Source organism: Botryllus schlosseri, chromosome 15 (assembly GCF_051294905.1).
Source record: "Botryllus schlosseri isolate E-star chromosome 15, Bs_hap1, whole genome shotgun sequence".
Classification (NCBI taxonomy): domain Eukaryota; kingdom Metazoa; phylum Chordata; class Ascidiacea; order Stolidobranchia; family Styelidae; genus Botryllus; species Botryllus schlosseri.
Genome location: NC_137250.1, coordinates 15070548 through 15086789, shown reverse-complemented (window position 1 = coordinate 15086789; position 16242 = coordinate 15070548). Strand labels below are relative to the sequence as shown.

The window sequence follows — 16242 nt, the reverse complement described above, 5'->3', positions numbered from 1 at the left end:
TAATATCGGCTGCTATAGATGGAAAGGGTGGGAACCACTGCTGCCTTCATAACCTACAGACGACACTATAGTTCTGGTAGAAACAATCCGAGATCTGCAGTAGGCCTAGGCTACGTATCGTTGTAACTCGCAATACCACGTCAGCAGAGAAAGACACATTCATTACAGGCTGGACCGAAGCAGCGCACTGCCATCCCCCAAAACACGGGCTCTAGCCACATAGGGTATTAAACAAAGCTTTTGGCTTTTACGTAGCCTGTCATCTGTACCATATTTTGAAATCCGAAAAAGAGGAAACTTGTCAAAAATTCTGAAAGATGCAGCTCTGGAAATGAAAACTAGTGATTTTGAAAACTTTTCAACAGATAGTACTGTGTTGACTAAAAAAAAAGGTCATCACTTCGGTTCGACTCCCGAATTACCCGCTCTTTTACGATAACCTGTGCCGTTGACTAAAAAAGGTCATCACTTTGACTCGAATACCGTTTTACCCGATTTTTTTATGAAACTTCGCTGCGTCGGGGTTGAGTTCTTCATCGCATTTTAATACTTTTTCTAGAAAAAGAGGACAAATTCCAAAACAAATAGGACATTCAGGCGTCCTCCGAGGACACTTTCAATTTATTGAAAAAAGTAGAGGACATATAAATCCTGCTAAAAGAGGACGTATGGTGGTAATTCTAATATTACTATGTCCAGGGCCGTAACAGCACTTCGTCAGCCCCCCCCCCAAAATGTTGTACTTGGGCCCCTTATGGGGTGATAAACCTAACTTCTGGGGGGCTTCGCCCCCAGACCCCCATTTGGCTATCCGCTTTTTGACGCTATTTGACATCTCCACTGGGTGTCCATTTGGTGAGACAGCTTTTCCCGCCTAGACGCGCAAAGCGCGAAAAATTTCAGCAATTCAAGAATGTAATCGGGCAAATATGATCGGGAATTACATATATGTTGCTATCAATTTTTATCCTCTCTCTGCTCACGTAATCAGATTTACCGGTAGAGCTGAGCGAGGGCTGTTTTAAACCGTAGGACCGCCCAATAATAATTAGACATCTTCGGGCGTATACCCGTTGGCAGGAACGAAACAGCACTTCGTCAGTACCGCCCCCCCCCACACACAAAAACTTGGGTTTGGGGTTCTCATAGGGTGATAAACCAACCCCTCATCACAGTGTTCGCTTTTGCCAAGAAATTAGCTGCACTGTTTAGTGAGCCAGCTCGATGCGCAAAAATTTTCGATAATTAATGATACAATCGACCAATAAGATCGGTAATTGCATATATATTGCTATCAATATCTTGTCCTCTCTGCTCACGTTATCAGATTTAGCCTACCGGAAACTGTAGGGCCCGTAAATAATAATTAAACATCTTCGGGCGGGCGGACCCGTTGGTATGACTTCGTTACATGATTTTATTTCGTGACCTCCTGTCTGCTATATCAAAAATATAGAATCGCTCAAACGTACTAAACTAAAACTAAAAGACGCACACGATTTCAAATTGGTATTTCTTCACTGGCATATATTTTTTTCCTGCTGGATGGTATTTGTCTTCTGAGGTTCAGATTGCCAAGACAGGAACATATGGCGCCAATCATTTAGGCGCCTATGGACAGTTAAACCTATTATTTTGTATATATAACGAAGTTTTCTGTCTGCGTAAGGGCAGTCCGTTTCGGCCAAGCTTTTCGCGCTGCCAATCATTCTGGCACACTTCTTGGAGTCGCATGTAATAATTAAGTCCTAAATCATTATATATCTTGGTGCGTAGTGGCGTGTTAATGGCCAACGCCGATATGTCCATTTCTATAAATCTTGCGTGTTTTTTCTTGGGGGAAGAGTACCAAATAATGAAGATATTTGGCAACTTTAAATCGCGCGCAGCGCGAAAAATTTTGGAAAAAATTGCCTAAATTTCCAAAAAATACTCTATAATTTATGCTAATTCACGAAATAATTTGGGGCCCCCTTCGAGCTCGCCCCCCCCCCAATTGGGGGGTTTGGGGTGCGGCAGTTACGGTGCTGACTATATCTGTACTTCAAGAGCGTGCGTCTCATCTCAACGACGAATCTCGTCCGGTCTCACACTATCCACGGGTTGGATTACGTAAAATGGCGAACGCAACACCTATAAATAATTCTTTTTTTCAATCGGCTTGCTACACATTTCCTTTGGGACCGATATTGCGAAGCAATATAGTCCAGAACCATCGTTGCACAATAAACACCCATAGACTAACTAAAGAATCCCAACGACCTCAAGCGATAGCAAGGCTACTTTTGATATAACGTTCCCTCGTAATTGCGAATGCAGATTCATATTGCAGGAATCTTTCGATTTTTATAGGACCCATAGAGTCAATAAATCTAGTGACACCATCACGTACTAAATTGCGCGGAGAAAAATGTTAGGTCGAATAAATTTTGCCTAAAAATATTTCACTTTATGCTGATCTACGAGATTGGAGGTCTGAGGGTGGCTACGGTACCGACTAGAGTTGATGTAGGCTAGATGAGGCGAGTAACGTTACGGTTACACGGTGATCTTAAAGCATGGTGGTTTAGCTTGGTGTAGTTGACTCTGTCACCTTCAATTGGACTTGAGATTATTATCAGGATCCTGTGATACGTCATGTGACCATCTGTAACTTCTCAAAGGCACAATCCGCGTAAGTTTCACAATACCTTTTTTGTATCGCGACCTTTGTTACAGAACTATAGAGTTCTAGTTCTGCCTTTTTCGTATCGCGACAATTTCGCGATCCGTGTTCCTATTGGCTAAACTTCACAACCTTTGTAACGTAAAACTGAGTTCTATCACTGCTTTTTTCGTATCGCGACTATTTCGCGCAATTGGCTTATGCGACACAAATCCCTTTTTTCGTCCCGCGACTTTTTCATACTTCGTTTCCCCCATTGGCTAAACTTTACAGCAATTGTTTCGTGCGGCTCTAGTGTAAAATATCGCGTTTTCTCTGATAAGGAGAGACTCATATAACTGCTACTGGGAAGAACGTCTTTTGAAAACTTGCAAACCTCAGTATATAGTGCAGAACAAGACTGCCAGGAATACCCTCTACTACTCTAACACTACTTCTGCAGTGGTCAAAGTAGCCAGCGTTGCGTCTGCATAAGTAGAAGTAGAAGTAACGTCGTAAACTACTACTCAAGTAGAAGAAGAATTAAAGATCGAATTCAAAATAATTTGACAAGTCGTTTCCAAGTCGTTTCGACACCTTCCTATCTTTCATTTTATCGCAGTCTTGTGATGTATTAAAATGATAAAAATTTTAGAAATAAATTGAATTGAATTGAAAAAGTGCTCTCGGCCTCATTTTGCATGAAAAACAAAAAGTGTTACGCAAAAGTAGAAGTAGTATGAGAACGGAACCACTTGAGGAAGTAGTGCAAGGATGTAAAATATACTTGAGTGCTCCGAAAAAGTAGAAGTACTTCGTTCCTTACTGCCTCTGTTACTGTGACATATCTCTTCATCGTCATCCCATTTTTGATAATAATTCTGTCGTGCTATTTCTCATTGAGTGCATGCCCCATTAACACGTTGCACCACAATTACTGTAACTGTAGGCTAAAGTGGTAGGTGAAATGATTGACTTCACCAATTCGGTTTAACTCCTTACTTTTTTTCGTTGCATAGATATATTGCGGTCTTTTAAATCTATGGGAGTAACAATAAAACGAATGAATGTACGGCTTGCTCTCCATGGTCATCACACTTGGGTGCGTGATGCGTGCTTGGCAGTAATGTCACTTTTCGAAGTATGTGATATTTTTGGATCGCGGGAAGGCGTACGGGAACTCCCATTTTCCGTTTACTCCGACTTGGACGTTAATTCATCAATTATTTGCAGTTAAGATATTGCTGAGGGCATGAACTGGGTCACCCGAGTATGCGCTAACGCTTTGCGCCTGCCAGGCGTGTCAAAAATGAGCCAGTTTCAACCAATCCGGCTCGTTTCGAGAGGTTTATCAACGACCTTAACCCGGCAACCAACGGCGACGAATAATACCGAACTAATTAGCGCTCTCCCTTCTCTTACTGTGCAACAATTTCGATTTACAAGACGAGGACGAGATTACGTCGCAAGTAATATGAAGCGGATGAAGCGTTGCGGTAAGCAAAAATATCTGGCGACGACGAAGGGGAAAGTTATTTTGATAAAGCGAATGATGAAAGGCGTCAATCCGCGTGTTTTAACTCATTGAATCTCGTGATTTTGACTCGCAATTGTGATGAATGAATGCTCTCTTTAAATTCTGCTTGCTTAAACTTTTCTGTGTGATTGTATTGACTGTCTTACCACTATACTATACTTTTATTTACTTGACTGGTTGGATAGAAATAAATTCTCATTAGATTCAGTATACAAAAGTTGAATCCTCCGTTCTTAGATTGTTTGATTAGCTGGTGAATAGGATTTTGTGCTATGGTACGTGTTGTGTGGCTCGATTGAAACTGACCATATACACTGTGTAATGAATATTTGCAAGAATTCTACTAGACAAGTCATTTAGCACAATATTATTTGGTGTGCCAAGACGGTTACCAGTGTCACACCTTGTGTACAGCGAACAGAATCTTTGGTGACGTCATATTTTGTGATACGATTGTTGATATACAATAGTCTTTACAATTCACATACTACAGTTGCTGACCATTACTCCATAGACCCTGACGAGTGTCAGCCGAAAATATTTGGGTGCATTTCAAAATGAATATACTATTCAATAGAATCTTCGGTGTGCACGAGACACTGATTCCATATTGGAATATAGATGATTAATGTGTTCATCATTGATCCTCTCATGTTGGTGAAATACGATAGTTGAATTTGACATAAAACTTTTCTGATTGGTAAAATGCTCACTCGCATATGTCATTTTTAATCGAGGCGTCTGCTTTATTTTGCATTGTCACACAGGAGAAACCAGAAACTGGTTTCTATTCTTGAACAATCTTCAATTTTTCTACAGTTTACCTACCTAAATATCATAAGATACCGCCGCGTATCCCACACTGAAAAAGGATCCTACCGCTCTTTTGAGAGTAACAACCCTTGTGATGGCGACAGTACCGACTCACAACGAAAACCTCACGACTTACAAATTAGTCGTCGTCGGAGATGGTGGTGTCGGCAAAAGCGCGCTAACTATTCAGTTCTTCCAAAAAATGTTTGTCGAAGACTACGACCCCACGATTGAGGACTCGTACATCCAACACACAGATATCGACACGCAATGGTGCATACTGGATGTGCTAGACACCGCCGGTCAAGAAGAGTTCAGCGCCATGCGCGAGCAGTACATGCGGACCGGCGATGGCTTCTTGGTAGTATACAGCGTCACGGATAAAGGAAGCTTTGAAAATGTCCCGCAGTTCCACGAGTTGATCTTACGTGTAAAGGATAAAACGTCGTTTCCGATGTTGCTTGTCGCTAATAAAGTGGATCTGGTACACCAACGAAGTATCACCGAGGAGCAAGGGAAGGAAATGGCGGGCCGGTTCAACATACCTTATATCGAAACTAGCGCAAAGGACCCGCCTCAAAACGTGGACCGTGCTTTTCAAGACGTCGTGCGGTTAATCAGACAGCAGTCCGGGGAGAACAGTAGGAACGGCGCGAAAAATGATGACCGTCCGAAACCGTTCTGTTGCAATATCGTTTAAAATCTGCCGAACAATGCACTGACAAAGGCAAATAAGTGGCTCCCTGATAGACTCGTAAAAATAGTGCTTATTGAGGTTGTTAGTGAAATTTTTTCGCTGAGAACGGGCGTCGAGTAAATATAGATTTATTATCCTGCGCTTGCGGGCTAGCTATTCTATTGCAAACGATATGGAAAAGATGAAGTTTCGCTACTTAGACAAATGTTCAAGTATTATAGGCATTGACGTCGTGAATTTCAATTATATATTTAATCGACTTACCACCTATTTCACTTGATTCTCTAGTTACTACATGACCCAATCCTGTCTTTCTGGGACGCTTCTCACTGACATGTATGTTGGTGTAAATGTCTTTTCGAATGGAATGTACTAGTGGCCTGTGATGTTTTTACGAGGAGTGATGATGGAATTTGTAATCCCGGCAATAAAATGCGTAGTTTTACGAAGAGCTTCAAGCCCACATGTGACCGAAAAGTTTTTTTGGAATTGCAAAATTCTGAAAAGTTCATCGCCTAACCGGAGGCATGAAATGAACAGAACAGCACGGTCTCGCCATCTGTATCTTTGTGTCTTATGCATAGTCCAACTGGCAATCTCATCTTTAATTAGTTTGCTATGATTACTGGTTGTACGACGGGACTTGATATTCACACTGTAGTATACAAAAAAGTCATGGAAAACCTAAGATTCAAATATTAAGGTGGATAGTTGAAAAGGAAAAATTGTAATTTACGGTTACTATATAGCCTAAAATGCACATCTCTTGCGGGCATTCTCAGTTGACGTAGATTAAGTGTGTTTTGAACACGAGTGATTGTGGTATGTACTTAAAATTAATTCTTATGTATATCTAGTAAGTGTTTCGTTGTGTTTTCAATTCGTTGTGTTTTCAAGGTCTTCAAGGCATCATAGCAAATGGATCAGCTATAGAATGGTATAGACCTGGTATTGCGTGTTCTGTCACTTACTTTCACGCGTTAAGTCAACTGATGATACAAAAACTGCACGTTTTTCATGACTATGCCGATTTCCATTGATTCACCATTATGCCACCCGTAAAGAAGGCTGATTGATGTAAGGTAGTCATATACTCTCTGTGGACAAACAATGTCATCTATTTCATGCATTGCATGACTATTGCCTATGTACGACTGTGCTATGGACTAGAGAAAGTTTAAGAGATATGCAATGCGCTATTTTGGCCCCTCACTAATCCCTATAAGCTTGTTTAAACGCAAGATCATCGCGCTATTGACTACTATGCATGCAAAATATCTCTTCAACTCCAACTCAAGTTCGAGTTCAAGACACAGTCGTGCATGCGGCACCAAACTATCGATTGAGCCCTATCCCATGAATGGAATACTTGATTTTTTATGCTGTAATTTCGTAATTGCGAATTGTCATGTACTAACTGTGGATAGAATTGGAAATATGTGATCTGGCGATTCATCACGACTAATATATCGAGACTAACCTATCTAAATTGAAAATTTTTATAATAATATAACGCATTGATGGTTGTTGACTGGATGGTCTGTACGATATGATATGGTACAGTGTACTGAACCTGGAATGGTTAGTGTACTCAGCTTTGGATAGCCTATCTAATATCAGTTATCAATATGCTTGATTTTGTATTTTGAAACGTCAAAATTATTGGCTGTAATGATCCTATGCTTGATACGCTATTGCTGTTAAATCGGTATACAGTGTTGTCACATTTGCATATTGCTTTATTCGGTGTTCTCATACAGCAATGATTCAAATCTGAACCATTTCTGGAAGCGTTTTTTTTTGTTGCGCTGCTATTTTCAAAAGTGTTGATTTTTAGGATACTAAATCACGGGTATAATTGATCATGAGTGAAATTATGTGCCGTCATAGTGAGATAACGGTAGGCTTAATTTAATATAAATTTGTTACCATTCTTTGCGTTTCTTTTTCATGCCTTATCGTACATTAACATCGTGTTTTAAATGCTACTACTGCATTAAGTGCTTGGATTATGGCGAAAAGGACAGCTTTCGCAGAGGTGCAGTGTATATTCAAGCCTCGCACTGGTTTACAGTGATCCGTAAGTATGGGCTTTCTTCAACTTGGCTTGATTCTGCTTGCAGTTTCTCAGTTAGTTACGACTTTTGACAGTCTAGCCATGCCATATTTGCAAATTATGCATTCGTAAGGGCAAATGCAAAATGCAACCAATGCGTTGCTCAGATTCAAGATCACAGATTTGTTATATTATGACTTATAGAGCTGGCTTGCTCAGGTTTGTGAGACTTTCAACAAAATATATCTTACTACACTTTCCAGCATGTGTCGACATACTGTTTATCATTGACTCAGTTGGTTCTTGGTGGCCAAGCTGATTAGTTTTGTGCAGCATGTATAAATTATTGAGTTTCTATCAAAATTGCAATTATTTTGCTAACTGTGAAACTGTGATGAGCCGTGTGATAACTGTGACTGTATGAATTCCTCAAGTGGCACTGGCCCGTTAATCAACTATTTTGACTAGCATATGCTGGAATTTGGTAGCTTTCAGCAGATTCTGCCTGGCCTTTAGACATAAGAGGCTACGGCGATGACTCTTGGAAGAGGTATGTGATTGCACCATAGCTGACGTTAGGGTCACAAGCCATTTTCAGAACGTATGGTTCGAAACTGATCATGGCCCACTAGACTGGAACCGAGCAGGTGGTTTCTGACTGCAAATAGTAGGGTCACTTGCCCTGATAAGATTTGATAATCAAATTGAATGTACGCTGAGCAATAGCTATCGAGCATCAAGTATCGCCTATAAATGCATTCATATTTGGCTAGGCCTACATGAGCAATAATACCAAACTGGTTGATTAGTGATCATCGGAATGACTGAGCTGAGTACTGCTAAAGAAATATACGCTGAAATTCGTTGTTGTAGTTGCTGTCATATTTTCGCATAATGCGATAAGTAGGGCGAGTTTTTGTTACACTAAAATCATCACAAAATTGCACATAATTTCAACAAAAGTTACAAATCAAGTGATCTATTTACATATAGTTCAGACGCTGTCGTGATTTACTGGGGTAAGCTTGCAAGCCATTTCGTGTCACAGATTGCGTTAAGATGCTATTCTATCACATACGGTAGCTCTTTATTCTGCAAATCAAAGAAAATAGAACCATACTAGAGATAGTTTTGTAGCATGTTTTATGAATTACTCCTATACATTTTGTGCCACACTTGATAAAAGCTGCATGAAAACTAGGTGCAATATAAAATGCCTACAATCAGCTTAAAACATCATACCAGATAAATTCTGAGTATTTAGGAAGCTGCCGGAAGCTGTAAAAAAAAACCTTGCAAAACCTGGCCCCAGTGATAGGTAATGTTATGGGATATCTGTATCTTCATCAGAAGGAGAAATGAAAATGTACTCCGTGAATCGGGGCAAAACAATTGTTTTTAAGGTTTACTTTCAGGACTTGCAGGAATGAAGTATATTTACTGTCGTTGCTCAATTCATTTCACGCTCAAGAGTCGATCGTTGACTAAAATGGTCTTTGCGTGTTTCGTTTTTTGTTGCTTCTACTGTTACCCACTCATCGATTATGATCAACTTTTGTATACTATAGCATATTGATAATGTCATAGGTAGAAATAACACCCAGCAGTCGAATTTTGTACCATTTGTATGCCATTTGAGTAAGTCGACCTGAACTTTGACCACTTGGAAACTAAGAATTGTGATAAATTGCCTTGTGACAGCGATGCCTGCTTGTCACCACCAATTTCCAATGGTTGTTTTTTCTGCAGCTGCAATATGCTTAATTTGATGCCGATTCACTTTTGGGAGTGTAATTTAGCTGAAAGTCTGCACATTGAAATGATTGCATTCCACTTGGATCATTTTGATCAATATACTGCTATGCTCATAATCGAGCCCAGCTCTCCAATGATTTTACCCAACTTCTGTAGTTTGGTGTGGCTCTTAGTAGTTATATCGATTATTTAATATTACCGGTATCGTTTTGTACATTGAACTTTGTTCAAGACATATTTATTCGTTTGCCTGATATTTGCCATTGACCGCCCTGTGCACCCCATGCTGAGGCTAGTTCCACAGTTTCAGTACGGTAGGCATGTTGTGGATATTGGTTTTCAGACCCGCCACAGGCAAATGTGGACATTTGAGCCCAGTGGCTTACCTATGATGAGTCCATCAGTTTTGTGAGTTAATTGTAGATTCCTGGCGTCAATCAGTCGATTAACATTTTCGACATAATGACCTGTTTTTGCTTGCCGCCCAAAATATGCCCGCAAGTTCGGTAATGCACTCGTAATGCAATGTCTCAACTGTGAAATGGTGAGTAGTTACCTTTTCTCCAAATTTTTCCCAGGTGATGCAATGACTTATGCATCCACCTCTACCCTGAAATCACATTGTTATCAAGGAACCCTGTTTTAGAATCACTTCATTAGACTGTTCAACATCAAATCTTTATTACGGTATATAATATTGTTGATGTCGCTTGGGGAATTTTATATTTTCCTTCCATCGACCACCACCTAATATCTTCTCATTTCGATCATGGCCTATTGCAAAAACAGATTTTTCCCTCAAATGTTTGTCACCAAAGTATAGCTGTGGCCTGTCACCACCAATTCAGAAGTGTTTTCTCCGAGGACCAATTGCAAATTAACTATTGTCAGTGCTCCCTTTCAATGAATCACCATTCGATTGGGCAGTCGTGAAGCCCTGTTGAAATGCATGTCAAATAATGGTTTTTCTAAGAAAGCTGAAGTTTAGCGGTGTTTATTGTTATTCTTTGGTGACCACTTCAATGGAAATGTTTAGAAAGTGGGTGTTCATTACACCATCTTTCTACAATGAAGGTTTGACTGTGCTTTTAAAATTGCATACCTACGCTGAATGTGAATATAACTGGAATACACGCTGCATTGCTGGCTCACTGCTGCAGGTTTTATGTTGTTTATGTCACTTTCCAATTGTAAGCAAAATAATTCCCCAAACTTTTTGAGACTGTGAGTAACACCTCAATCTAAATCTGAACATGGGTTTCTTTTGAATTCAGAGTTGCGTCTCTCTCGGAAATAGTCATGTAAGATATAAGAAATTCCTCTGGTTTAAACTAGGCATCTCAATTTAGACGCAAATCACTCCAAAGACCTAACATCTAAATTGGAATTTCCAATCATTTTCAATCAATTAATAATATTTCTAGATGCATGAGTCGGTTGCACACGCAGGGCATTTACATGTTCGTTTCATGTCTGGAAAACTGATGGAATTTTATTGGTTAGTTTCACCAGACTGTATGCACTATACACTGACTGATATAGGAGGCATGACTGAATGTTTGGGATGTTGCATTAGTCATATATGGCGCACAATGGAATAGTATCACGGGCATGCTCTGAAACCAGGCATGTGAGTTCTGTTGTTGCACAACAGCTCCACTGGCATATGTGGTAGTTTTGAGTGGCAGCATCAAGAGGAAATTATCCTCCAGCCATGCATAAATTATTAGTTAATTTTTTACACATTCCTGATTAGTGTTTCTACGCACCCTGTTCCCAATAAGTGTAATGAGATCTTGATGATGCTAAAAATATCAAATATAATATACTAAGGCCATTGTACTCTATAAATTCCCAAACTGGAAATTCCAGTCATAGTGTGAATTCTGTGACCTTCTTCCATAGTTTATATTGCCCGTGAACTTTCAATCATATGTCAGGCCAAGATTGAATTCGGTAAAAATACCGATACATTGTTCATGCAGTAACTTGATTCCGTGTCATGTACAAATTTCGATACACCTATAATTGCGATCTATGTCATTTTGAAGCGTCAGAAAATCATGCTGTTCATATAAGACCTCTATTATAGTGACTTTTCAGACCTATTTTCGGATTAGGAACAAATTTAAAGTGGCGGATCGCGATTGTGATTGTCAACAATGCGCAGCATTCACAGCCTCTTGACCTTTCTTGATATTTTTGATTTCATTATTATTAGCATGATTGGCAATCGGCTGGAGTATTGCATCCTGTTGAGTTTAATATGTAAAAGCTTGCCATTTTGCCGCTTACAATATTAAGCATAACAAGTGTGACAATAGCTTGTTCAGGAGTACACTGGTAACTTAGCTATTATTTTTAAGCTCATCAAGAATTCTGTTGTGTGGTAGGTCATCGTTTGACTTATGCTGACTTGAATGAAGGTTTCTTATGCACTGATGATTTTGGTGCTGAAATATGTAGAGTAAAAGAGTGACACTAGTATAATCTAGTTGAGTTGTGACCATGACCTATACCAATCTGCTTGCAGGGCTTATTGTAGGAAATGAAAGACAAAGAAAACTGGGATTTTGTCGGGTTGGACAACGGGCTGATAACACACAAACTGCTAGTCTGTATACAGACTGTATGCACATCAGGTGAAATTGAGATCTGTGGGATCTTGACCAAGCAATTTCCTTTCACGAATCGTCTGACTTGAGATCTCCTTTTCTGATGTGTATTCCATTATAATTCCATGTACTCCTTGTTAATCCGCATTTCTTACTTCTTTCCGATGCTGGTCGCGATTGAGGCTGAATAACTTTGTTTGAAAACTTTCTAGTATCGAGTATTGAGACATTTCATTTCGATGACATGTGGCAAGTAATATTGTTCTAAGTGATGTGTAACGCCATTTTAGATTTCCAACAATAAAAAAGGTGGAGTGTTAGCCGGCGATATGGGGGAGGGGGGTGATTTTTTTCAAGTATGATTGTAGTTGCTTGTGCTGGTGTTGGTGACATTGTCGTGAGTAGCATAGGTACTTGACACCAGAATTTAGACATATGGTACTGATGTTTGCATTCTAAAGTTGAATAACTTTAAATCCCGTCTGTGGGAATGCCATAGCCTACCAGCGCTGGAGTTTTACTCAGGTCTGAAGCTTTAACGTCAGGTGCTCTTCTGGCACTGCCTATTTAGCCGCACTGGAGACTGGCACTGGTTGTGCCCCTCATTACCAGTGGTAGGTAATCCGCCCGGAGCTACTGTGGCTGTCATTCTAAAATAAAATTGAATGAATGGGAATGTGAAAATCGTCTATTTGTGTGCCTTGAAATTGGCGTGAGCAAATGCAGGACTGGAGTATTGCACCGATACGCTATGTGTAGCTATGAGGGGCTCACCGCTACTCTTTACTTCTGGTTGTAATATCTGTGACCTTTGCGCCTGGTGTGAGAATTTTTTCTCATCTCCACCTTAGATTCAAATTTTTCATCAGTAGTTCTCGTCTGCTGAAGCAGAAAACCGAGGTTCCCTACTCTTGAGTTGTTTAGTAAATAATCCAAGAATTTGTAGGGCAAAGATAGATTTCTGGCGCCAAGAACGTAATTCTCATACTTACAAAAATTAAAATCAACCAGCGCTGTTTGTTCACTCAGTCTTAACCAATACCTGAGCCTACGCCCAAGCAAAATGACTGCTCTCAATAATGTTTACACACCTTCAACTTTAATTTGAGACCGCATAATTAGCGGTCGGCACCCGTTTAACGCATGTTATCTTTCAGACCTCGCACGAAACGAATATCTCTTGCATTCAGTTAACCGGACAAGCTGACAGTCCTGCATCGAACAAAGTGATTTTGAAATTAGCACATCAGAGATGAGTGACAGTTTTGGTAAGCGCAAATTCCGAGACGACAGAACGGTTCGAAAATTCAAAGGACTCTGAAGCCGACAGTACGGTGTGGAAGTAAGAGTGGACCATGGGGGACCGTGTCCTGGACAAAACTGACTATGACGATTTGATGATGAACCGTTGCTCTTCGAACTTCGGCGTCTCTGCGGACAACGTAACCGGAGCGGAAATGGTCAGTAGGGTTGGGAACTATAATTCGAGTACTCTAATCTGAATCGAGTATTAATTCTAATGATTTGATTCGAGTAGATAGAGTACTGAGATTATGCGCTTCTTGCCGCTAATTTTTAATTATAATGTTGTAAGTTACAGAGTTCATTTATCAACTGTAATTATGGGTTAGATACTATTTTCTACTTTGGAGGTACCATTGGTCGTAATGCAGCATACGAATATGTAATACAATTGTAATTCGGGCTGGGCGAAATCGAGTACCTGAGTGATTAGATTCTGAATCACGTATTACGCTTCGAGTATCACTCACTATGATGTTACAACAGAATGTACTATGTCTAAAGTTCAAATATGTACCTTTCATGCGACCACAAAGTACATAATGCCTGTTATCCGTCACATCAAAGATACTTTTGTATTTTTTCGACCATCGATTTCATTTCACTTCATGACAATGTTGTGGGATGATCATGACTTCGGAAATGTGTTATTTCCAGTAACGTTCGTAGCTTTCTACTATGTCTCGTATGCTGCGACACAGCCAATCAATGTTTCAAGGCTTCCTCAGTGGGAAATAGTATCAAAACTGTAATTCTCGTTGGTAATTTATCTTTCAGTTGCGAGGAGCGTATAATTTCAGCCTACTTGAGTAGGATTCGGCTCTTGCACTACTTAACCAACTGGTTATGATTTAGATACACCATCCTAACGTGGACCATTCCTGGCACATCAGTGCAACTGGGGCGAAAGATAGCGACTGTCCGAATCCTTGCTGTTGCAATATCATATGAAATCTTGTCTGCCGAAACATGACAGCTATGTGGTTCCCTAGTGGTGCTTATTGAGGTTGTTGGTGAAATTTTTTCGTGAGAACGGTCGTTGAATTAATATAGATTCATTTTCCCCGAGGTTGCGGGCTGGCTATTCTATTGCCGACGATGTGGAAGAGATGTCCAAGTATTGTATGCCTTGACGTCGTGAACTCCAATTACGTAGTATTGCACCCTGTCCTTCATTGAAGGCATTTCTTTTCAGGCGTTTGAAAGATATTTCTATGGATATTTGCACTCAACCTGTATTTAAACATGACAACGACACCTTCAAATTAGTCTAAATATCCATCAATTGCATAGTATACTGATATTGAAATAAACTCGAATATTGCTGGCTGACGCTCGTAACGGGTAATCGGCAGTAACTGGTCGAGAATTGAGAAGGACAGATCTTATTACAAAATAATGACGTTGCTGGAACGAAGTGAACAATCGAGGCGGACATGCCGTTGGCTGAAGCTCAATGTGCTAATTAGATCATGATGGCCACATGTGGTTTTTCGAAAAAACATGTACAAACTACTGGATTTTCAAAAAGCGCAGCTATGTCTAGAACTACTGACTTTTCAAAATCCATAACTAGAACTTGTCAATATTTTTCAAAACTGGCAACTAGAAGTACTCGCTTTTCAAAACCCGCAACCAGAACAGCTATTTTCGGAAAGTTGACCTTTTTTTCTTTTTAGTCAGCCGACCACGAAATGCGAAAAATTTACGTTTTTTCAGGTTTTTTTTTTCGGTATTGCAGGGCAAGTGTCCTCTTCAGATTTCCAAATTGTGGTAACCCTAGGTTATGAGTTGAACACGCAGCCACTCCGCTTGGGCTGCGAGAAGGCGAATTTCAGAAAACCAACCAAAACTACAAGTCTTTCACCAAGCTGCACACAGCTCGGGATGTGGTGACCAAGCTGTAATATCCAGGACCATATATGGGAGGCCCAAGACCAGCGCTATTTTTGGGGAGGGGGGGCTGACGAAGTGCTGTTACGGTCCTGGATATTACAGCTTGGTCACTACATCCCGAGCGGTGTGTAGCTTGGTGGAATAGACTTGTTGTTTAGATTGGTTTTCTGACATTCCCCGGCCGGGTCGGACCAAAGACTCAAAAACTGGTATCCGCAGCTATCCTGCTAGGCGCTCGGCAATCACGAATAGCATGGAGGAGAAAAAACGGGGGTGCAGACTAGATGACCTTGCTACAAAGGCCGTGTCGCATCTCCGTCGTCAAAGCATCTCGATGGTGCATGCGAAAAATAATACCATATTTCTCTCTCTGCGCCGAGTGGCTGCGTGTTTAACTCATATAACCTAGGCCGCTAGGGTTACCATATTTTGGAATCGAGAAAGGCGGACACTTTCAAAATTTTCCATCATAAAATACCGTAGGAAACTTTCCAGCTCAACACCAGGAATGCAGTTTTTCTTTCACACTTTGCGTTGGTTGACTGTAAATAAAAGGTCGTCACTTTCGTTCGAACCACGAATTTCCTATTTGGTGTCATTTATGCCCATGCCCATTTTCACTCATACCTGTATCCACTATCTTAGCTCTAAAAGCTGTAAAGGAGGACGAATTGCCAAAAAGGAGGGCATTTAGGCGTCCTCGGAGGACATTTACAAAAACCGGAAAAAGGAGGAGAAATCCTCCTAAAGGAGGACGTATGGTAACCCTATTATAAACCAAAGCCCATACCCCCTTTGCGTCGTGCATTAAAACCGCAATAATGTTCCGAGCGAGATAGTGTAATGGTTATGCGTCCGGCTTCTCGAGCGGTAGGTCGTAGGTTCGATCCCCGGCCGGGTCATACCAAAGACTCGAAAAATGGTATC

The 16242-nt window shown here is 40.5% G+C and overlaps 1 protein-coding gene and 1 long non-coding RNA gene across 3 annotated transcripts; both read left to right on the top strand.

Annotated features, from left to right (window-relative positions):
* The first annotated feature begins 3775 nt into the window (after positions 1-3775).
* LOC145457081 (ras-related protein M-Ras-like) lies at positions 3776-7692 on the top strand. The gene has a single exon (XM_080335246.1). The coding sequence runs from the start codon at positions 5089-5091 to the stop codon at positions 5692-5694; it is 606 nt and encodes a 201-aa protein (XP_080191372.1). The 5' UTR covers positions 3776-5088; the 3' UTR covers positions 5695-7692.
* A 4343-nt stretch (positions 7693-12035) lies between these two features.
* On the top strand, positions 12036-14748 carry LOC145457082 (uncharacterized). Of its 2 annotated transcripts, none has more exons than XR_013920776.1 (3): positions 12036-12144; positions 13275-13559; positions 14275-14748. It is a non-coding gene; the product is annotated as an uncharacterized LOC145457082 (long non-coding RNA). The 2 variants fall into 2 exon arrangements; XR_013920775.1 differs by having other exon boundaries at positions 13275-13577.
* The last annotated feature ends 1494 nt before the right edge of the window (positions 14749-16242 follow it).

What these genes read in the sequence shown, in the direction of transcription:
- LOC145457081 (XM_080335246.1), top strand. Translation starts at nt 5,089, where the DNA reads ATGGCGACAGTACCGACTCACAACGAAAACCTCACGACTTACAAATTA.